Here is a 23,317-nt window from a genome sequence, read left to right as displayed (position 1 = left end):
TCTGTGATTCTGTGAATCAGCACTGCAGGCAGAGGCAACAGTGCTCTGCATCTCCGCAGCATGCTCCATGCTGTCTCCACCATCCCTTGTCAAAAAACAGTCCCTTTTAGCAGGGTGACATCGGCGAACTGGGGTGCCACTGGGCTCATGTCCCTCGCCACAGTCCCATTGCCGGTGTCTCCCGCTCAGGCCTCGGGAGACATGCTGAGGACGCCATGCTGAACTGCCCCGGCCCTGGGAGTGAGCCCCGGGCACCCCCGGTCTCCTCCCGGCACGTGTAGAAAAACGTAAGGCTGGCCCTGGCCCTGCATGCGTCCCCTCTGCACAACGGCTGCCCGGCCCAGCGCCGCGTGGCGGAAACAAGTTGACGAAGGAAAAGAATAAAAAGGCGGGGGGGAAGACAAAAAAAAAGACTCTTCTCTCTTTTGGGGAAGTGTATTTGGAATCAGTCTATTTCCGTTTCACCTCCTGTTACTCAATACCTGTTTTCTCCAACCTACCGATGACATTTTATTCCTCCCCAACCATGAAGCATCTTCTGAGGGGCGGGTGTAGTACAGAAGAGGGCCCCGGGTGTACAAAATGCAGGCTGCCGGTAGACTCCAGCGGGTCTTCAATGAAACGCCGCGGTCCGGAGTTGGGGACAGCCCAGCCGCGTTTGCTCGGTCAGTCCCCTGTGGCCGTTCTTACGCCGGCGTTTGTTCCCTTCGGCCTGCAGGCCCCCAAGGAGACCCTGGCCAAAGCTGTGCTGGCAGAGCTGCCCCAGCAAGTCGTGCAGTACTTCAAGCACCAAAACCTGCCGCCCATCAACTCGGAGCCCGCCTAGAGCTGTGCCAGGCTGCGCCCGCTGCATGTTGCCGAAGCCTCTTGGTCCTACCCAAAGCATGTTCCACATGCTTTGAAGAGAAGAATACCCTCCCTGAAACACTTTGTACTTCCTAATTTAACTGCTACGTTCTTAAAAGTCATCCCAGAGAAGTGTCTGGATTCATTTTGTATATTCATTTTGTTCATTTTGTACAGTCCCAGCCCGAGATAACACTAAGGGGCCAGGCCATGCCCCGGTCCTGCTCTGTTGAGTCATTTTTCAGTATTGAATGTACTTTGTATAATTTCAGTGGAACGGGATTAAATTTTTACAATCAAAACTTGCTTTTTCCAAGCAATGAAATGCTTAATATATTATTATCATTCAATGAACCGGTCAATTGTATAGTTCATGTAGCTGTGTTGTACCTGTACATCTGTCACGCTCAGTGTTCATTTTTATACTGTGTACATGTTATATTTGTTATACTCAGGTTAATAAAGAAACTTGGACATTTAAAACAAACATCTCCTAGAAGGGAAGGTCTGGGAGCGTGGTCCAGCGGTGAGGGGGTGTTCGAGTCACCCCGACACGGGCTGTCCTGGTCCCCCAGCCGCTCACCCTGCACTCGGCGTTTCTGCTCGCCGTGCCGCGGGATCAGCCCCGGGCCATCAACGGCAGCGTGCCAGAGGGTGATTTACTGAGGGCGGAGGTGAATATGGATGTCCCGTTGAGGGAAGCATCCCCTCACTCACCCCTGTCCGCTCTCGGTGCCTGCCCGAGCCGAGGGCAAGGGGCTGGTGTCCGTGCGCACACACGTGTGCTCGGGAGAACACCGGTGAACCCACAACAAACCGGCAAAGGGAGTTTCATGGTTCACTGCTGCTTCATCTCCAGAACCTTTTCCAAGTCTGGGTAACAAAAGCTCCCTGCTGCCTGGGAGGAGATGGGCTGGGTGATGAAATCCTGCTCTCCAGCAGCTCCTTTGAGCTGCTCGTCAGCAATGTGCTATCTTCAGTGCTAATTGCTGCTTTCTTCCGCCATTAACTAGATTAAGGTCTTTTGAAGCTGGCAGGTAGAAAGCCGAATATACCGCGCGGATCACCAGCCTCACTCCAAACCGAAGCAGACTTGGCCTCTCTTCTCCCCACTAGCAAAAGCCCTTGCGGTGGGAGGTTGGTGTCTCTCCAGGTGAAGCCTGGAGGCCATTTGCACGTGCATGCTACTGGCTGTGCTCATTGCCACCGACCACTGCTAGCAAACGCGCAGTTGGCACCGCTGACACTGAGCCACCAGCTGCCCCGAGCAGCCCCACAGCTCGGCCGAAGCCTGGAGCCAAAGCTGACGGTGAGGCCCGAAGCGTGGGTTGGGGTGACGACCCATCCCTCCGGAGAGGTGGGACTGGTCCATGAAGGGCTTGCCTTGCAAAGCCCCACGGAAGGGGAAAAAACCAACCACCACCACCCTTTTCCACATGGAGAAGCAGCCTTTCCAGATCAAAGTCTGTTGCTCTGGAAAATTTGGGGGTTTTTTTCTTTCCAAAAGAGAACTTCACATGCAGCTGCACTAGCTAGTAAGCTCTTCTGCTAGTCGAGTGTTTGTGGGGGTTTGTCTTTTTTTTTAACACCTCTCTAAAGCTTTAACAACTAAGCACAGACAACAAGCGGTTTATGAAGCTGTCCCTGGGGAGGGGATGAAGCACACGCTATGCAGTGACGGCAAAGAGAGAACGGTCTTTAAAAACAAACAAAACAAAACAAAAATCTAAATCTACCACTAAATGACAGAGCTGCCGTAGCCAGCCGTTCTTCTCCAGCACGTCTGCCCTGGGGCAAGGTTACTGCCACAGATGCTGTTCCAAGAAGGTCTGATTTACCCTCCATCCCTTGCACTCTTCATGTCCCAGCACGTCCCTCAGTGCACTGAAGTTATTTTAATGTCAGATGACTTGAGACTGCAAGAAGGTAAACGGGACCAACGGATGGAGTGACGAGCCGGGACAACTCTGCAGTTTGTTTACACGGGCCGGGCCATGAGAACAGCAGAGGTGACTCAGACCCAAAGGCTTGCAGGAGCTAAAGGCGTTCCCCAAGTACCCTACTCCTGCTCTTCTGGGAAGAAGAGGAAAGCAGGGGGGTTCTCACACCTGCTTTTACTGAATTACATCTTCTCCTGGCCTTGCGTGGTCCGACGTATCCAGCGGCACCATGTCCTGGCCTCACCTTCAGCCCCCGTGGACGACCACCACCACCGTGTCTGCCCACAACTTGCTGCCAAATCCCATTATAAATTTCAGTCTAAATCAGCCATTTTGACTGCAGTTGCACAAAATATCACTCAGGAAAATGGCCCCAGCATGCTTACAGCCAGGCCTGGCTGTTCTGACTCTAGAGAGATTATTGATCTAGCTTAATGCCAGGGAAGGACACCTACATCTCTACTCCAACTGCTCAAGGCTCTTGCAAATGCAGCTTTCAAGAAAAACGGGCATTTTTTGGTGTACCGCTTGCATTTCACTCCACAGCTAAGTACAATGAAAGTCATCAAAAGGCAAGCATTAGGGAGGCAGCAAGAGATCTAGCTATTTTCCACCTGAAAGCGCCATAATTACAGTAGCTAGAGAAGAGGCAGGAGCAACTCTGGAGCAAACACAAGAGGTGCCAGGCAGCCCAGAACAGGGGAAGAATTACAGAGTGTTTGTAAAGATTCGACTGTGGAACAGGGTCGTGCAAACTGAAAGGGAATTTGGCCAAGGATAGCTTCCTTATGAGCGTAACTCTCCTCATTTCCTTTGGGAAAGTTCAACACTCAAGCTAAGGAATGAATCCTACTAAAGGCCTTCAGGTTGCACTGCTTTTATCCCAGTCGCTCTCTTACACGTTGCTTGGCACCACGTTCAGATCACTGCCCTTTGGCACGCACATAGAAGCGCACGTACTTCGGAGTGCAGTACGTAGAGCAGGACTGCTGCGAAGGAGGCTGTCACAAAGACATTTTCACCTCCGAGCAGCTGAGCCACAACCTCCCATCAGCGCTATTGGCACACAGGGGCAGAAAGGACAGGCCCTCGGCTTTCATAACCTACTTCTCGCTCATGCCTGGCTCCCTGGTCCACACCACCCATAAACATGCCCATGTAAGGCTTCTTAAGTCCAATACAACTTCAACAACCACCAGCTACAAAGGATGGCGGAGTTCTCCAGCTTCTGCCCAAAGAGATTTGGCTGAACCGGGGTATCCAGTTCAAAGGTGTTCAAAAAAACATGTAGACATGGCACTTCAGGAGGTACTTTAGTGGGCATGGTGGTGTTGGGTCAATGGTTGGACTTGATGATCTTAAAGGTCTTTTCCAACCCTCATGATTTTATGATTCTATGATCCCCCACACTCTGGATTCACGCTCTTCAGGACAAGTCATGCAGAATGGCTGAATGACTTGTCAAGTGCCAGTGCGGGAGCAACGGCCTTTGAGCAGAACAGCCAACTGCAGCTCCTTTGAACTCACTCAGAACAAGAGTTTTCCACCACCATCTCTGCATTTGTAGGAGGCTGGCTTGCACTTCTCCTGGATGGCAGTTTGAGGAAGGGGCTGGTTGGCTAGAGGAGAAACTGCTTAATGGAATGGGAACAATTATGAATGGCACAAGCAGAGATAACAAAATGCATTCAGAATGTCTTTAATCATGTAACACTAAAACTTCTTTACAGTGTCATGGCAATCTATACTTCACCATCTGCTTGATTTTTGTTCTGCCCCCATTTCTCAAATACAGAATAAAAATGACATTTTAAAACAGAACACATGGCTGTTTCTACAAGACTGCACTGTTTCAAGTGAGTATTTTTTGCCTGTTAGTCTTGTATAAACTCCGATCACCAGAATTCTTTCCTTCCGTAAGCATTTTAAAAGATAAAGCTCTCTCCTCCTTACCCTCAGACCTTCATTACATTACTAGATGTGCCTTCTGGTTTAGGATGGCAGCCTTTCTTCCAGGCTCAGTATGCACCCCAGAAATGGAAAGTTGGGGGGAAAGTAAAAAAAAAAAAAAAAAAAAAAAGAGCTATAATGAGTTATTTCAGGAGTATCTGAGTGTATTAAAGTTGAGAGGTTAGCTAGAAAGATTATATTTGGGGCAGAAGGATGCATCAAGCATCCATCAGGGCTTTGGAAGATACTCTGCACTACATTACACACGGAGGGATTTAGTTATGGACCATCAAAGAAACTGTTGCTACGAAAGACAGAAGAGACAATCTTTCCAGTGGAATTAATAGTGCCTTCGCTATCCGAGCTGGACTCCGAATCACTGCTTCCCGAGTAGGCGCCCAGGCCAGGCAAGATCCCAATGCACACGGCTGCTGGGGGACAGTGGACCGTGGAGCCTCCCACTGAGCTGCTCCCCAAAGGGACACAGGACGGTTTTTCTGAAAGAAAGGTACCTCAGTCAAAAATGAGAGCGCAGGAAAGGGCTTTTATTCAGCCCAGGAACTGCCATCATTCACCTGCTATTGCCACATCAGTGGTGGATGATTGCATTTAATTAAAGCATAAGGCAGCTTTACACTACAATAAAGCTATTCTGACAGGAAGGACTTGCAACCTCAGGTGATTTTTTCCTCCTCATCACTAGTTTAAGCCCAACTCTATGCTGGCATTACAGATTTTTATTCTAAAGCTGTCAGTTTGATGCCTGTCAAATACCAAACCCACTAAATAAGAATAAATAGCTCCGCTTTGTGTAAATTAATTTTTTTTTTTTGTGATATAACAGCATAGTTGGAGAAAAGTTTTATTCCATTGCTCTGCTAGTCAACATCTCCCATCTTCCACGGCTAATTAATTACTTCCAGTGTTCTGAAAGTTTACTGAACAGAAGGAGATTCAGGAAGCGCCTCGGGTTGTCATTACACAATTGCAGCTCACCCTGTTTGTGTCAGGGTATCTTGACAGGAAGTCAACTGCAGACCTGACAGCTAAGACTGAAACACAACTTAATTTTTCTTCTAGTTCCCCATAATTTTCAGAAACAAATTGGTTTCAGGATGGATGAGATCACTTCATAGCATGAAAAGCTAATAGCGGAGGTATACAAATACGTCAAATGCTGCTGTGAAGAGGAAAGGGATGATCTGTTCTCCATGCCTCCTGTTGACAGGACAAGCACTAGGCTTGAAATGCAGCTATGGAGACTCCTATTAGTTATCAGGTAAAACTCTAAGGGTAAAATCAGTTAAGCATTAGAATAAACTGCCTAAGGAGGGTACACAATCTCTATCTGGGGAGATTTAAGAGCAGCTTAGGCAAACATCTGTCAGGAATGGTTTAGGCAGGGGATAGGCTGAGGACCTGTAGAGGTTCCCTCCAGCCCTACTTCCTACACAGGCTGTCAGCACCTATAGTTACCATTTCTACTGCTTTAAGAGAGAACATGCCAACCGCAGTCTGTGCTGTCTTGCATAATGAAGGAGCAGAAAAGCAATCCTCTATCAGATTTAACACCAAGTCAGTTGCTGTTCAGGTGAGAGACAGACAGCTTCCCACATACAGAAATCAGGACATACCTTGATTCTTTTCATCATGATCAGTATCTAGTTTCAATCTCTTCACACTGTTACCGCCATCTGAACTGTGGAAAAAAGAAGAAAGTGTCTTGTTCCTCATAAGCTACTACTTAATTACCATGAAGTTAAAGTCACACCTTTGCCTCAAATGCTACAGCAAATGCCAGCAGGGTCGCCTGATGATCATCACCACTAACCGCTGTTAACTGGGGCTCCTGAGGGAACATGCAGGACCCTAGAAAGAGTCACCGCCTACACTGCAAGTATCACCTGTTAACCTGCGAAACAGAAACACGCCTCTGGGAATCCAAGCCAGACCTCTTAGACAGTAACCCTGAGCTGCCTAATCAGCTGGAAGTACCCCACAGGAGATCAGGAATAACTACCTGAGCTTCAGCCACCTCACAGAACAACCACAGGCTTGCCCATGGAACAGGTTCCCCAGAGAGGTGGTACATGGCCTGTCCCTGGGAACATTCCAGGTCAGGTTGGACGGGGCTCTGAGCACCCGGATCTAGTTGAAGATGTCCCTGTTTATTGCAGGGGGTTGGACTAGGTGGCCTTTAAAGGTGCCTTCCAACCCAAACCATTCTATGGTTCCATGTGGATGATTACCACACTTGACGGTGCAACATCTGTGTCTTCCAGGGTTTCATTCCCCTCTTTCAAACACCTAGAGAGCCTATGCGAAAACATCTAGAGATCTTGCACCCCGTAAGAAGCCCAGTAGGTTTTACAGCAATTCACACACAGCTGCAGTGCCTGAACTAAAAAAGAAAGGGGTCCTTTTCTGGGTCCAAAGTGGTGGTGGGGGAAAGCAGTGTTACTTGGACTTCTGACTCTTCAGAACTTCTATAGCTCTGAATTGTCACTGATTAGTTTCTTTTTCCCCCTCTTGCATGTTCCCAATCCCAAGCCATCCACATAAACAAATACTTCCCAGCTTCAGCTGTGATGAACTAAAGTGATGAAGTACGAGCATTTTTATGCATTAACTCTTCTGTCCCTGTCAGAGCATGCAGTACAGATGAAAGGTTATTCTATGTGGGGAGGTTTTAACAATAATACATCCTTTACAGGAAAGTACAAAGCTCAGAGAGTAGACATTGAACTCGCACTACACTTGGTTTTGGATAGTTTGCAGTAAAAGACAAGATGGCAAAAATAGAAGACTGCACAGCAAGTCTGTGATGGCACTGACATGTCAGTTAAAATGCTCCCTTCAAAAAGATGCCATCTGCAGACTTCAGATCTGCCACTAAGCACATGCCAGCTCCTTCTCTACAACATACTGGGTTAAGTGCTAGTAGCTACAAGAAAAAAACCACATTGTTGGCCGCTTGTTATCAGTCCAGGGTTTCTCTTCTCTGCACTCCAAAAATCCAAACAACTACCTAACCCCCCGCCACATTAGGTGGTGGAAGTGCTTACTTCAGCTTCCAGACGTGCAACTACTGCTGTACTGGTGGCTAAACATCACCTTACAAGATAAGCTTCTAAAATAATCTCTCACTCCCTGGGACAGATTCAGAAACACTGACTGAACTTCTACAGGTCAGTAATGATCTATATTAGACGACTCATCTGTGGTGAATGGCTGGTTCCACATGCCTAGTTTCTCCGTGACCTGTAGCACACCCAGCAGCTGCGTTTGTAGGCCAAGATCAAAACAGCAAACACAACACAAACCCAGCTGCCATTTCCCTGGGATGGAAAGGGTGTTGATGTATCTGTGCAAATCAGCTAGGAACAAGGAAAGTTTGCCTGATGCCCTGAGGACCAAACTGGTACACAAATCTCTTCTCTCATATCCCATGTCTCCCGATGCTGCCTCCCAGTAGCAATTAAAACAATCCTTTTTAGACACAGATAAAATCAGCTGATAAATTATGCAAACCGGAATGAAATCACGAGTGAGGTGACACCAATATCTACAAATAGAGATGTAAAACAGATTTCCTCTAGATCCCCAAGCAGGATTGCCCAAGCCTGGAAGTCTAGAATGAAGAGTCTACCCACTTGCTTTACACATGCTTATCTATTTGAATTGCTTCATGTTTTTCCCCACAGTTTGTAAGAGCCTACAGAAACAAGGCTGGTCTTTTCTTATACCTCCCCCCTTTTTTCTTTAGGGCTAAGGTTCACACCTCACTCTCTGGAGGCAGTTTTGGCCTGCCTCGCTTTACACTGCTAACTGGGTTCCATTCCTCATGAATTTATAGAGGTGTGAAACTAACCTTCTGTGCTTCACAGCTCCTGCCAACAGCTTTGCCTGAGAGAATTTGTTCTTGTTTTCCACTGACTTCATGGGCAATTTCTTCTCAGTTTCCTTCTTTGGGTCCATACTGACTCCCACTTTGGTGAGAGTGCTGTGAATTAAGGGTTAAGGATCAACCAGGAAGGAATAGAGAGAACAGACACTTCCTCTCTGATATATTTAGCCAGCTCTGCTGACAGCAGCAAGTGAAGTTCATTCACATATTCTATCAAAACAAACTTATTTGTAATGACATTTAGCTGGCATCTTTGGCCAAAACAGCAGAGCCTTCAGCCTCTGGGTTCGGACCTCTCTCGGGTGTCAATACCAGCTCTCCCTGTAAAGACATCCAGGCAGCAGACTAGGAGCTGCTTCTCTGAAGTTCGAAAGGCGCAATGCACAACACATCCAGCACCCATAAACATATCCATCATCCTTTTCCTAAGGGTCTTAGAAAAGCAGAAAGGTCAGACTGGACCAAAATAAATAGAGAGATACATCCCCCTTCTATGGGGATCAACACATTTCTAGTTCAAATTCACTGCTTCAACCCCTAATCCTTACCAAAAAAACTAAGTAGGAATATGTGGGCTCACTTCTACTCCTCAAACCCTCTTTTTGCTGAGCCCAGCAAACTTCAGCCTACCAAAGCAAAACAGTTCAATTGTCTGTTTTGGTATTTACCACTCATAACTTTTCATCTCATCTCTCTGTAAGGGCCACAAGGCTATTACTGCCAGTTTGAACACCAACCCCAAGAGGAAGGAGACAGATCTGATGAAGGGTCCATGTGGTCCAAGATTCACCCAAAAAGGCTGCGACTGCACAGAAAAATTAAGTAGCTTAAAACAGTGTTAGCAAGGTGGGATCCAGCTGAAACTATAATGAGGTGGAGAAGCTTAAGCAGGTTCTCAGACAGGATAAGGAGGAGCTTGGTCTGTTATTAAGGCACACTCACTCTGCACACACACTGAGCAGGTCTCCTTCTGTGGCAGGATCTAGTCCTGTGCCTGGGAACAGTTCATGTCCAGCTGTACCTGATGAAGCAAGGTCCATTTGTTAATGAGCTATCAGTGGAGTCACAAAAGTTTCTGCAAAACTTTTAAACCACAGGTTAGAAAAGGCAAATCTCATTTAAAAGGGTATTTGTTTATAACCCTAAATCTGGCTTTCTACCAGTCTCTTCTTCGACTACGATTCCACTGATCAGGTGACATACCCACAAGGTGGAGCTCCACACGTGCCCCAGTTATTGCAGATGAATATTGCATAGTGAGTTTCATATTGATGGACCATGTATTTGCAGTCATAGGGTTTTTTTCCTCCACTGAACACCTGTAAATCAAAACCTCTTACACCTTCCTTTGAAGCGACACACTCAAAGTTTCCAATCACTTGACAATTAGGAGTGTTCAGATGCCATTCCTTATTTTATTTTCCTAAGGATACAGCAGTAACCCAGACTGCTCCCTGCCTCAACTGAAAGTCTTCTCAGTCAAAACCAGACTGTTCAATTTTATTTATTTTTTAAGATGGCACAGGAGTGCCATCCTGTGGCTATCAGAAGCAATTTGAAAGCTCATTGTCAAACACGGTTTGATGTTGCAACACACAACACCACAAACTGCAGTGTTCAGCTTCCACATTTAGGTTCATTACCTTGTTATATTCCAGTAATGCGCTACAAAAGCCAGGCTGAGGCACTCAAATATTTTTCTTCTAAAAGATACCAAATTACAGGCTTTTCACTCCTATCCAGGCTGCCATTCTCTTAACACTCCTCAAGTAGCAGAGACATAGCACATTTTAAACAGAGATTTTATATGTAGTGCTGTCGTTAGCAAATATAACACTATACCTAGCCAAGAAGTGTCTTCTCTCTGGAAGACTACATTAGAAATAAACCTCTCAAGTATCAACTGCATTAAAAAAGCTGTCCTACAGTAAAACCTGCTTCTCGGATAGGGACCTTTCCCACATTTACAAAGGATTTAAGACAAGAGGATGTTGTTCTTGAACACTTCTTGGAACTGGCTTAAAAAAAAAAAATCTGCAAATCTTTAAACACTGTCAGACCAGTGGGATCTGGATAGGGTAAGGAGCAAAAAAACCCTAGTTGTTCGTGTAGGAGGAAGTGAAATTCCTATGCATCCATGCATATGAATTGCTTATGCTCGAGAGCACATTAACATATTCCAAGGCATGTTCATCCTTAAGATATGATTCCATGATTGTTCAACCTAAAAAAAATGAAGAAAAAAAGAAAGGAAAAAAAAGATCTGTACTTGAATACTGACGTAGGTTTTACCATTAAATTAATGCCTCTGGGTAGCTTAAATTGGATGTTATACCAGGAAAAACGCCAAATAACCAAACCCAGTACGTTGACATTCTTCTTATTAGTTCAGAAGAGCACTTGAACAGTTCCTATAGATCCAGCACATTTACCTAGTACCCACTGTTTTTTGTCACTGTAGTGATAAACCATTAGTAACAACCTGCAGATACAAAAATATCTTTTGCATTTTAAAAGAATACCACCTTGCTCGGAGGTTGCTTGAAATATTATGGTTAAATAAAAAAAATTTAAAATAAAAAAAAAAAAGGAAACTGAATGGGCAAAACCTCTCAGTTTCTCATGAGGTGACTATAAAACATTGTCTTTCCCCCCACCCCATCAGCAATATATTCTACAGTTTAATTCACAGCAAGACTTCAAACACAGAGCCAGATGATATTATTAAGACTGCAAAGACTGAGGTTAGCTGTGCCTGTACGTCTTGAACAGGCTCTGCTTGGTAAATTCAGGGATCAGTGTGTTATGTGGCTAATTCAAGACAACATAGATTCCCTCTGGGCTGGTATGGTTCACCCCAGACGTATGTGACCTAACTAGAGCTGTCAGCTGCTTCCACAGCATAATCTTACACTGCAGAGCCCTGCATCAGCCAGACCCGCAAGCAACCACCACTGAAACTAAATATATCCCATGAACATCCCATTATTACATACAACAAATCAAGAAAATATTCCAAATCCATCAATCAACTTACAGCCTATTTCTGACATAGAAAAATGCATCAGTATTGCTTTTTCATAAATGCATTACTGACATAACTTAGATGCCCTTCACAGAGCACAGGCCTTAAGTTGAAAATCATTAATACAAGGTAACGTACATCTTTGTAGCACTGGCACTATTCAGCTTTATTTGCTGACTCTTTTTGGCTACCCGCTTGTGTCCACAATCTCTTAATTTATACTAAAGCATCCTTGAGAACTTGTGCTTTGTTCACTGATGACTTAAAAGCAATGATTTTCATTAGGAGGCAAAGAAACCATCAGGTTCTGCACAGATTCAGTAAACCTCAAAAAAACCCCAACATTTAGCATAGCACAGAAATCCTCAAATCATTCCAGCCTCCCTTGGCTGCACTGATAAGAAAGAAAAAGCATCCTACATTGTTTTGTAGCACATATTCATGAAGACTTGGCATTTAACAGCAAAGTCAAATTGTCTTGCCCTTAGTACTGCCTAAAAGTCTGTAGTACCCAAAGGAGCCGAGTCTCCACGGGCACTGACTTCCCAGAAGAAAGTCAGAGCATCTGCACAGCTGTTTAACATTTAATTTCTCATCCTGCAGTTATCAGCAATGGAAAAAAGTAACTAGTACTTCAAGAACAACAACAGAGAGAGCAATTCAAACATTATTTCAAATAGGTACATTAGAAACAGCCAATATGCAGTTAAAAAAAACAAACAAGAACATGCTGCTTTTCAATAAGAGGACAAAAGCAAAAGATTAGAAGTAATAGGCTGTTTTTCTTTTATGTTCTTTTTCTCTTTTTAGCTATGGTATTTCATGCTCTCAATAAGGGAGAAAAAAACCCCAAACAATGGAGAGAAGGTAAGAAAAGTACCAGACACATGGGGATTGAAGGGGGGAAATATCAAACATTACAGTGGGAGATCCAAGGTACAACGAAAACATTAAACTTTAAAAGTCTATCATTGCATATGTTCTGTAGGGCAGTTTTATAGAATGAGTGTCAATGACAGAACAAAACTACAGCCCAGACTCTTCTCCTCCTCTGTATAACCGCCAGCCATTTTAATGCAAAGGATATTCTGTATTCATTTAGTTCTTTCAGCTCTTCTTCTCTTCGTTGCTTTTCTAGTAGCTCTTGCTGCCGAGAAACCTCATCAAGGAAATGCGTCTCATCTTCATCTAAGCCTCTTACCATATTTTCTGAATAAAGGAAAAGAATGCATATTGGTAAGCTAAAACCACTTAGGGAGCAGCCATTTATTTTGCATTGCTTTGCCATTCTCTTAGAGCACTTTCCAATGATTTCAAACTGCACATAAACGTAGGCAAGCATCCACATCTCACATGTGACATTTCTAATACTTCTAATACTGTTCTACTGAGGTAGAACAATTTGCACGAAGTCACTGCGAATGCAGGGAGTAGAGTCCCGGGTGGTTGAATGAATGGTGTACTCCAGCAGTCACGCTGCTGTGCCAAGTAAAGGGCACAAAGCAAAACCCACAAGCTACCTGCTGGCTTCTGTAATTAAGGAGTAAAAATACTTCCCGGTTAATGATACTTAACAAGCTAAAACTCTTACACACTCCAGCACACAAACTACAACAAACTAACACAGTTCGAACACAACACTATTACTACAGAGAAAGGCAAGACACAATTCACAGGAAGCCGTGAAATACTATTGAACTTGCTGATACAGTCAAGTAAAAATCAACCAAGTTTTCACACAAGCAGCCCTTTGCAGTTCTGAAATGCCATTTGGAACAGGTTACACAAAACAAGGAATAACCACGTTAAGCAATGATATATTTGTTGCTTTGGTTTCAGACACCGAGTTTAAGACTGTCTCCTCAGAATCTTTCTTAAATCAAGCAATAACTGGAAAAAACGCATTACTTCTCCGTAAATCTTGCCTCAAAATAGGAAGTACATTTTCTTAAAGCAAACAATTAGTAACTTAACCGAGATTAGTATCTGTTTAAAAAAAAAGTACAAGCAAAACAATTCCTAACTTCCAAATAAAAATAAATTCTTTCTGAACATGCTACCCTAGTTTAAAGAAAGTATGTGCTAGTGCAGTAGGAAAATTCTTTATTTTCTGTTCTGCAAATGTTCAACATCTCTCAATGAAATGATTTAGTTAGAAAGTTAATAAAAAAATACTTTTTAGAAAGACCACATCTTGCTGTTTGTAGTGAGCCTGAGAAATCTTAACCCAAACATCACCTTTAGTCTTCATTAGAATTTAATTCCATAGGAGGATTTTTAGGCTTTTACCTGAGGTCGCCTTTTCTTTTTTCACCCACATAGTCAAGTCCTACTCACTTTAATGGCAAGCTAAGAAATCCATTTACACTGATAATTGGCAAGCTTCTGTCTTTGACAGAAGAGTTCTACAAATCAATTATTCTTTGAGGTTACTTTTTAAAGGCTGAGCTCTACTCTTTCCAACTATCAGAACGCAGAGCTCATTCGTAAATCTTTAAACAGTAACTTGCAGCGTTCACTACTGCTGATGGCCTCTTCAAACAGACAGCAAAAGTAGTGAAACTCCTGACATTTTCTGAAGCAAGTGACATGAATTAATTTCATTTTCTGCTTGCCTGATGTGCAAACGAAGAGAAGCAGCCACAGAGATCCTTATAGCTGACATGATTCCCTACTAAACAGTCTGCAACAGGTTTTGTTCTCCAGGTTAGCAGGTATCTCTTATTCTGCAAGGGTTGCCTCAAAATCAGCAGCTGATTTACTTCTCAGTTACCCCCTCTCAGGGATGCTTCTCATTCCAGCACTTGGTTTACAGGTTTCCTCAACCAAAGGGAAGACATCACAGATCTAACATAACTCAGCAAGGGAAACAATTAATTTAGTATTTAGAAGCCTTTCCTATCTAGGTTGATAGTAGTCAGTTTTCTGGTGGCTACTTGGACAAGAATTGCTTAGTCACATCACCAGAGGTGACTTGGATCAAAAGTGTACTGAAGTAAACCGGAAGCTCTCCAACTGGAAAGAATCCTGTAGGTACACTTGGAGATTTCAATGCATTAAGCTCTGGAGCCCTCAGCACAGGAAAGACACGAAGCTGCTGGAGTGAGTACAGAGGCAGCCACAAAAAGGATCAGGGGGATGAAACAGCTCTGCTGCGAGGACAGCCTGAGAAGTTGGGGGTGTTCACCCTAGAGAAAAGGCAGCTCTGGGGAGACCTTATTGCAGCCTGCCAGTACTCCAAGGGGGCTCAGAAGAAAGATGGGGACAGACAGACCAGGGCCTGTTGCAATAGCACAAGAGGTAATGGTTTTAAACTAAAAGAGATTTAGACTAGCTATAAGGAAGAAATTTTTCACCATAAGGGTGGTGAAACCCTGGCCCAGGTTGCCCAGAGAGGTGGTTGATGCCCCATCCCTGGCAACATTCCAGGTCAGGTTGGATGGAGCTCTGACCAACCTGATCGAGTTGAAGATGTCCCTGCTCATGGCAGGGGCATTGGACTACATGGCCTTTAAAAGGTCCCTTCCCACCCAAACTCTTCTATGATTAATGCTGCTATCTGTACTTTCCACTTTTCACTACCAAAAACACAAGCAAAACTTAAGAGACAGGAAATAACTTTCACTTATCCTTATTTTGGTTACCATAATTTTTCAAAAAGAAAATTAAAAATTTAAAAGTTGCATTTTGGAGAATGCTAGTATTATTTTTCTTTTAAAATGCTGTAACGTTCTACTAAAATTATTTTACTTTGAAGTCAGGTTTTCTTGCAATGCTGAATAACCTAGCAGAAAGAAGACCTGCTAGGCTATGTACTGGTTTTTATCTACACAAAAAGCTTAGAGTAACTACGTTTATGTGTTTATACAAACACAATTCTCAGCATTAGAGTGTTGCTCCTCCCAAGTCCCACCATCAGTTCTGACTGATCAGAAAGTGCAGTAAAGCAGAACTCATTTTCTACTCCTCAAAAATTGCCCACGGATAGAGAAAACACGAACATTTTAAGGCAAATTCAAGCACATTAGGGGACAAATCTTGCCACTAATGGCCAAACTGGGCTGAACTCTGATGAGGTAAACTAGTGGTCCACAGTCCACCCAACACTGATCTTTAGTTAGCCAGTTCCTCCCACTTACCACTCCCAAAGAAATGCGGCTACCAGAATGATCCTAAAAGTGTCTACCACAAAACTGGAAAGGCAATCACGGTAATCAGTAATGCACTCGATAGCATCTGCAAGGCCAGGGAGCCTTATTGAACAGAACTCAAAAACTGTGCCTCAGTTAAAGGTAAAACATAGTTTTGTTGCATCCCAAGCACAAGAGAAATTCTAGACAGAAGCCAGTTATGCAAACTGGAGCTTAAAGAACACAATAGTTTGAGGGTAAGGCTTCCAGCTAAAGAACCAAAATCAATCAGAATCCGCCTTAAAATGGAGTCCCACAGTATCATCCTCACTTCTCTTTAGATGGAGCCAATAGCTCCCTTTTTCCCAAAATGGTTGACTAATTTCTAGTTCTCATTATCATCTATACAGGTGATAAAATACAAATAAATTTTCCATAAAACCAGAAATACCAACATCAGTAAAAATTAGGTTTCCATTTCATTAGAAGAGTTAAATATCTATTTTGAATCAACTCCTGTATGTTTACTTCTTCCAAATAGTAATCCTGAGTCTCAAATCACTTTTGCGTCAACTAATTACAGCTTGGAAATGTAACAGCTGCTGGAACACGATTTTGTTTTATTGATTCAAATAGGAGGGTCTTGTGTTAAAGCATGAGTTCAAGCGTCACAAAACCATGTTATATTTCCGCTTTTCCATGGAGTGCTATCAGAGGGGGGTTTTTTTATTTAATGTGCAAAATAAGCCTATACAGGAATGCAGCTTCAAAACTGCAAGCAACTTTTGAGTTTCGCACGTGTGCGGTGCTGTCTTGGTGCCCAGAACAATGTCATCGGCAGGAACATCTACTACCCTTGAAAAAGACAAAATTTCAGTAATACTTTTCTGAAGCCTCTCTCTCTCTCAGAGAGGTAGACAAGACACCCAGATATGTCCCTTAATGAGATGTTGTATACAGCTGTTGCACACAATACAGGCAGTCTGATGAGTTTCGGTTCAAAATAGTAACTGCTGGTGCTTACTGAATTTAAATTGCTCCTCAAACTCCTGCTGCTTCTTTTCTCTCTGTTCCTGAAGTCTTTCATACAACGAACGTGGGTCATATGCCTCCTCAGGGCATTCTGAAAGGAAGGAACATATCAGGAAATGAGACTGTATGTTAAAAATACTAAATCACCAACAGTGCTTAGTTCCTTCAAGTAAAAATCTTTTGAACTTGTAGAATACAAGCTATTACCTTTTATATCCGTTTCCCACAGAAGTGAAATATTTTCCAGTCTCTTTCTTATAATTATTAAAATCTATCCCATACCTTCTGGATCCTCAGGTTTTCGAACCTTTTCCCATTCCTCTTGCCTTCTCTTTCGCCGCTCCTCTAGCTCCGATTCTGACACAAACCTCTTGTTAATCACAAGGTCAGCAGTACCATCTCCCCCATCCATTGTGGGACAGCCTGCCCTAAAAACACAGTATGAAAGACATCAGGGGCCTGATTTCACTTGTCAGTGCATGAGACATTACTACACATCCTGAAAAACAGACCCCCTGTGCTTATAGTAATGTCAGTTCTCTACAAACCACTACATAGTAAGTACTGATCGAGATACCTACTCACTACCCAACTGCTAAGACTTACTACTACGCTTTACTCTTTTTCATAATTATCTCTTCCCTGTAAGTTGTCTGCCTCAGTCTGCTTTTCTAAAAGTCACATTTGAATGGAATTTCCCCACCCCACTTTGGATTTACCTTGCTTAAATAAGTATCAAAAATAAAAAAAAATAAAGGAAGAAACACACACCTATACTCACATCCTTTTATTTCAGTTCCTACACCTCTTTGCTCTGGAGAAAGGGTTTGACACTCTGCCCTCATTTTACCTAATTTCTTTCCACTGAGCCTGTGAAAACTCGAGAAAGCTTGCCTGTTTTCAATGATTTGAATACATATATTTATAAGTGATTAACAGTGAGATTTCATAAATTAGCAACTAATCTCTCTAACCTTCAAAAGCATTCTGCACCTCTTTGCAGCTCTGGGGAGAGCTGGTCTTGGAGAGACTATGCGGGGTGGGTGTCTATCGGGTTTTGCAGAGTTCAAGAGGTAAGTGAAAGAGGGAATTCTTTCACTTACCTCTGAAAATGGGGCTGGGATTAGAAACCAGAAGCAGCACTACTGACCAAGTGAGCACAGCCCCTTCCCAATCAGTACACCCGCCCTCTGCTTCAAGAGATCCTAATACTTGAGTACTGGCCAGGTATCTATTTCAGTATGAGGTGCAGGGTGGAAATACTCCAAGGAGTTACCCTAAGAAGGAAACTCATGGTCTCTTGCCACCTGTAGGCCCAGGATGAAACAAACTGCTTGTGCAAGTCCTAACTGGCTCCTCTAAAGATTTATTCTACCAGCTCCATGCTATAGAATGAAGCATTAATGCCTATTTTTGTTTCTTACATCAAGCCCGTACAGGCAAGTACAACGTAAACACAACATAAGCACAGCTGTTTATTTAAAGTCATGCTAACCTCACACTTTTTTCTAGTTTTTTTATTTCCTTGGTATAACTTCATCACATACTCCAAGGACTACAGATGATTTCCCCCTGCACTGTCAAATATTATTCATTTAGGATCTCACCCTGCCTGCATTTCAATGCTGGAAGCGAACCCAGAACACCTACTCTTCCAGGGAAGGAGGGATGCAGTATCCCAAATAATGGAAGGAACCAGTTTATCATCCTTCCTTCGTACCACAAGGAACCGCTCCTGCAGGAAGCAGACTCCTGAAATTCTTACAAAAACTGACACTTTTGTGGAGTATTGTTTGTAATACAAATGACAAATTGAGGTCTCGGGAGAAATCCAGGTTAGAGCATGACACAAATATTTGGTACAGCAGGATGCATTCTTAAGGTGGGAATTATCAAAAGATGACAAGACAAAAGGATTTTCTTAAGAAGTGGGGAAAGGAACAACAGACCAAGGGCTGGTGATTTTCTCTTTTCTTCACTTTTCTTTCTTTTTTTTTTTGTTTGTTTTTTAACAAAAAAAACCCACCCTCAGACAAGCCCATTTTTGAGAAAGTATGGAACATCTGCTCTTTGAGTGTCGTTTCTGAAGCTGGTTCAAGCTGGAAAACTATAGAGAAGATGAAGATTGACTCTCCCTCCTGAATACAGGTCCTAATCACTAGGCCAGCTTTCCTACCCAAGCGCTGTATAAACAAGATAACTTGGTTCTCCACCTGTGTCATCTCGACCTATCCATTTAGAGAGGAAAGGAAAGGTTCCAATACAATGGTGACAAAGTCATTAAAAACAAACTGAAAGAGAGGAATGCAGCAAAGGCACAGTATCATCTGGGGACTAAAGCCTTCAGCAACCTGCCTTCTGGTTCACCCAGTCCACTTGGACAATATATTTTAAGATACCTGAAGTGGATTAAGGTTTAATTACGTCTTGACATACAACTATGGTGTTTTCACTACAGTCCTGGAAACTAGTGTCTGATCAAACACATTTCAGCAAATGACAACTTCACTGACAACCACATCCTGGGGCACAAGGGTGTGGAGAAAAATTAAAAATCAAGCAGCATCACGGTTAAGCACACTTACAAAGTTTGCTAATTGTGCTGTATCCTTTGCCCTCCCCAGTCTCAAACATATGCAAAATCTTCCAGACCAGACAAAACACAATATGTTTGGAAACGGTGCCCAATAACCTTTTTTTTTTTTCTGGTGACTATTCCAGTGAGTGATATGCTGTCATTACAAATGAGGAAAGTTTATGTCACAGCTGTAAACTGCACCTTTTGATACTACCAGCTGGTAACATGCTCAGGATTAAGAAAAACCACAACACTTCACAGCTCGTGCCATCACCTAGGCTGGAACAGATCTAGAGCAGAGACAATGTCTTGGGTACCCGAGTGCAGCTTCCAGGGCATTCAAACCTCCGTTAAATAACGGGCTCCTCTACCCATTGCTGCACGAAACTTGGGCTGCGCTCCCTGCACCTCAGCAGCACATTAAATAAAGTGCTGTGCACCGAGCCCGGCGGCACCCTGGAGCCAGAGGTGAAGTCGCTCCCCACTATGGTGCGGTCAGCCTGAAACCCGCCACCGGCATCCGGCACCCGCTACTAATGGTACCCGAGTACGCTCGGGGCGGCTGAGCCTCGCCGGCGCAGGCCTGGGCACGCTGGGCCGGGGCCTGCTGCCAGGCCGCGGCGCCGGGCCTTTACCGCGACCTCCTCTACCTTCCCTCTACCTACTGGCACCGGGAGCGGCCTACCCCCGTCGTCCGGCCTGCAGCCCGCCGCACTCACAGGGCCCGGGCCCGGCCCTCTCCGCCCCTGCACCCGAACAGCCCCTCAGCCCAGCCGCGGCCGCTCTCCCCGCCGCGCCCACAGAACAGCCGACCCCTAACCCAGACTCCGCCGCCCCCCTGGGGCTCAGGCCGACGCCGCCAGCACGTACCGCGGCCGCCGGCCCGTTACAGCGAGAGGCGCAGCGCGGCCCAGAGCGCCGCCATTGATCCCCTCTCACAGGCCCGCCCCGGTTCGCTCACCGCCGCCGGCCGCCCCACCCCTTCCGCCCGCAAGAGCCAATCGAGCTAGATTTTCCTTAGGCAGCCCCTTCCTCTGGTAGCCAATTCCCGCTGCTCTTACGGAAGGCAGAGGAGCACGCAGAACGGCTGCGCGCACAACAAGCGCGCCGGCAGGGTTGGCTGCCTGGTGACGTCAAGGCGGCCCCGCGCCGCCATTGGGCGAAGCTCTCGGGCCGGGGCTGTGGCCGGAGGCGGGGCGGGTCGCCCGGGAGACGGCGGGGGGCGGGGCCAGGCGCGGCGGGGCGGGGCCGGTCGGTGTGTGGCCTCCATCTTTCCGCCGTGCGCCGCCGCGGCACAAAGGAGCAGCGCTGCCGGGCCGGGCCGGGGCGGAGGGGCACGGGCCCCGCGGCGGCCCCGATAGGGCTGAGGTGAGGCAAGGCAAGGCAAGGCGGGGTGGGTACCGTCCTCAGGCGGTAGTGGTGGGGCGGGTGCCGCGGGGCTGAGGTGGAGCGGGGCGAGCACCGGGCTGGCGCTGAGAAGGAGCAGCGCCGGGCCAGGCTGGGTTGCGATGGCGGGTCCGGTGCACCGGGGTGGGGCTGCTGCCGCGGCCGGTCTGGGTCAGCGAGGGCAGGGCGCTGTGCTCGCCCCCGCCCCATCCTCTGTTGCCGCCCGGGGCAGGGTTGAGGGCCGTGAGGCCGCCCGGGTGCGGGGCCGGGGCCGAGCCAGCGCAGCCCCGCCGGCCTGTGGCAGCGGCCCGCAGGTACTGCCTCGCTGAGGTCACCTGTACCCCCCGGGGCGGGCAACCAGCGAAAAAAGGTGGGTAGCCACGGGCCAGCTTTGCTTGCCTGGTGCCCGGCCGAGCTGCTGGCGCGCTGGGCGCTCCCGCTGCTGTGCCTGGAGGCCCCGGAGCTGGCAAGAGCTGGGCTTAAGTGTGAAGTTATAGGAGCTCGCAAAAGAAAGCGGCAAAACGTGAATGAAACGGGGCTTTGCTGGCATCGGGCACCCCAGTCTACCGCGGTTCGGGGCGGTGAGGCGTTCCGGCTTTTTTTAACGGCGCTTCTCGGGTGCTGGGGCATCTTCCCGGGGCTTGTATGACTTGCAAAACAAGGGCTTTGCTACGGCGGTTTGGTGCGGCTTGGGGTTTAGTATGCAGGGGACAAAAATGACAGGCTGCTCTGGGACCTCGTGAGAGCTCAGAAACGCTCAGGAGAATTTTGTCGATCACTCGAATATTTTTATTTTACTGTAAAAAGGTCAGAATCCTGAAAACACTTTCCCACTCTTCATGTAAAAATATTTCTACAGATCAAGTTTTCTCTCTTACAGAGAAAATATGAAGATGTGGAGTGAGCTACCAACTGCAATTATTTATCTGGATCTTTTGTTTTGCATGCTTGGGCAACAGATTAGGCAGCGGCACCTTTCTTGGTAGTGTGGTAACACCACGGTACTGCTTTGCTCTCTTAGTTCAGTGCTTATAAAGCAGGTCTTTTCACTGCTTTATATTATGCCAATATCAAGCATGCATTTCTCTTTTAAGACCTTTGATTCCATCCTGCTGATCACTGTTTCTTCAGCATGTCTTCATTTTTCCCTTTTTCTTTTATACTGCTATTTCTTATCTGCTGTTGTGCAGCAGTAGGTACAGTGTCCCTTCTGCATAGAGTCTTAATGTAGGTCCCGAGAATGACTGTAGTCTTGGTTTTAATTTTCGGTTCTGTTATTGCAAAATATTGCTCTGAATCTCTTGGTATCCGTCCCGAGCCCAGAGTTCATTTTGGTGTTCAGCCTGCGTTTATCAGTATTTCTCACACAGTGGAACTCAGTCCATGGGGAAGCACCGATGTAAGAGCTCCCTTTTCTAAATTTATTCAGCCTTCTAGATACTGCATTGTTTTCTGAATGCTGATGTGTTTGGTGTTATTTTCCTTTTATGTCTATGTCAGTATTTGTTTTCTTCAACATAAGCAAGAGTTGTTTTTTTTTTTCCCCCGCTTAGCACTGGTTTTGCCTCAGGTTTTTAATTTTTCTGTCCTTTGTCTTGGAGTGAATGCATTTATTTCCTTGTGTGGAAATAAAAAAATTTACTTTTTTCTCATGCTGGTCCACAGTTCAGATCTTTAATCATAATTTTCTCTACATGCATCAGTGCTATGAGGTTATTGTCATGTGGAGACCTACATACATCTGTGTACTGTGACTCTTCCCCGTTTACTTCTCAGTATTTAAACCTTTGCTATTTCCCTACTGAACTAGAGAAATCTCTTAACAGTTCTCATCACCTGCGAGCCATCTGAAATACTCCCTCGCATCTTGTCTCGGACTCCTTGGCAGTGTATTTCTGAAGGACTGTGCATTCTCAAAACTCGTCATATCGTTTTAAGAGTCTAGGATGCTGTTAAATGTATTTTTCTTTTGCACTTACCCAAATGCAAAGAATTGATCTGTTCTTTGCTCTCATCTAAATCTGGTCCACTCTTCTGCAAGTGCTTTTGCAGGTGTCTTTGTTGTCCTCTGCCGAAGCCCACTCGGCAAAAGAGGTCCTTTCTCCTGCTGGCACCCTTCCTGTGTCACTTCCTTTAGGACATTACTGTTATTGCTTTGTCCCTCAATCTCTGCTATTTGTTCTCATTTATAAGTCTGGTTGAATAGGTTGTGTATTTCTCCTGGTGTGCTCTTTTTCAAACACATGAAGCACAACCATAGCTAAGTGATCGCTTCTCGTTGCCTCTCCCCTTTTCAACCAAACTCTCTCGAGGTTCCTGCTAACTCTAAAAGTTTTCAGCATCTGCTCTCCATCACTTGTGCAGGAAGCTCCTCCAGGATATTTTAATGCAGTGTCATGTGCATCTTGTCATTAGTCTTGCTATTGCTGATAGTTTGTTAGCTTAGTCTCAGTTATTTACCTGCTGTTAAGTTGCTGATGCATCCAGTTCAGCTAGTCCACGCGCCTCCCTTATCTTCAGCTG

At 45.3% G+C, this 23,317-nt stretch overlaps 2 protein-coding genes across 2 annotated transcripts in view; one reads left to right on the top strand and one right to left on the bottom strand.

Moving 5' to 3' along the window:
- The window catches only part of CPNE2 (copine 2), a 39,706-nt gene extending 38,769 nt beyond the window's left edge, over window positions 1-937 (top strand). The window contains exon 15 of the mRNA XM_082005739.1: window positions 719-937. Coding sequence (XP_081861865.1) covers window positions 719-826 — 108 coding nt within the window. The 3' untranslated portion in view covers window positions 827-937. The remainder of the gene's footprint in view (window positions 1-718) is intronic.
- A 3,133-nt stretch (window positions 938-4,070) lies between these two features.
- On the bottom strand, window positions 4,071-17,851 carry PSME3IP1 (proteasome activator subunit 3 interacting protein 1). Its single transcript, XM_082005851.1, has 6 exons — window positions 17,113-17,851; window positions 16,823-16,921; window positions 12,754-12,877; window positions 8,608-8,739; window positions 6,371-6,435; window positions 4,071-5,233 (listed from the first exon to the last, which is right to left on the bottom strand). The coding sequence occupies exons 1-6, from the start codon at window positions 17,240-17,242 to the stop codon at window positions 5,016-5,018; spliced, it is 768 nt and encodes a 255-aa protein (XP_081861977.1). The 5' UTR covers window positions 17,243-17,851; the 3' UTR covers window positions 4,071-5,015.
- Window positions 17,852-23,317: the final 5,466 nt, after the last annotated feature.

The sequence above is a fragment of the Phaethon aethereus genome (assembly GCF_964289735.1).
Source record: "Phaethon aethereus genome assembly, chromosome: 13".
Taxonomy (NCBI): domain Eukaryota; kingdom Metazoa; phylum Chordata; class Aves; order Phaethontiformes; family Phaethontidae; genus Phaethon; species Phaethon aethereus.
The sequence above is the reverse complement of the archived record's forward strand: the minus strand, read 5'-3'. Positions and strand labels throughout refer to the sequence as shown.

Coding starts and splice junctions, on each gene's coding strand:
- PSME3IP1 (XM_082005851.1), bottom strand. CDS start 17,242: ATGGATGGGGGAGATGGTACTGCTGACCTTGTGATTAACAAGAGGTTT. Junction 16,922..17,112: donor AAAACCTGAGGATCCAGAAG/GTATGGGATAGA, acceptor CCTTCCTTTCAG/AATGCCCTGAGGAGGCATAT. Junction 8,740..12,753: donor GAACTAAATGAATACAGAAT/ATCCTTTGCATT, acceptor CTTAATTCACAG/CACTCTCACCAAAGTGGGAG.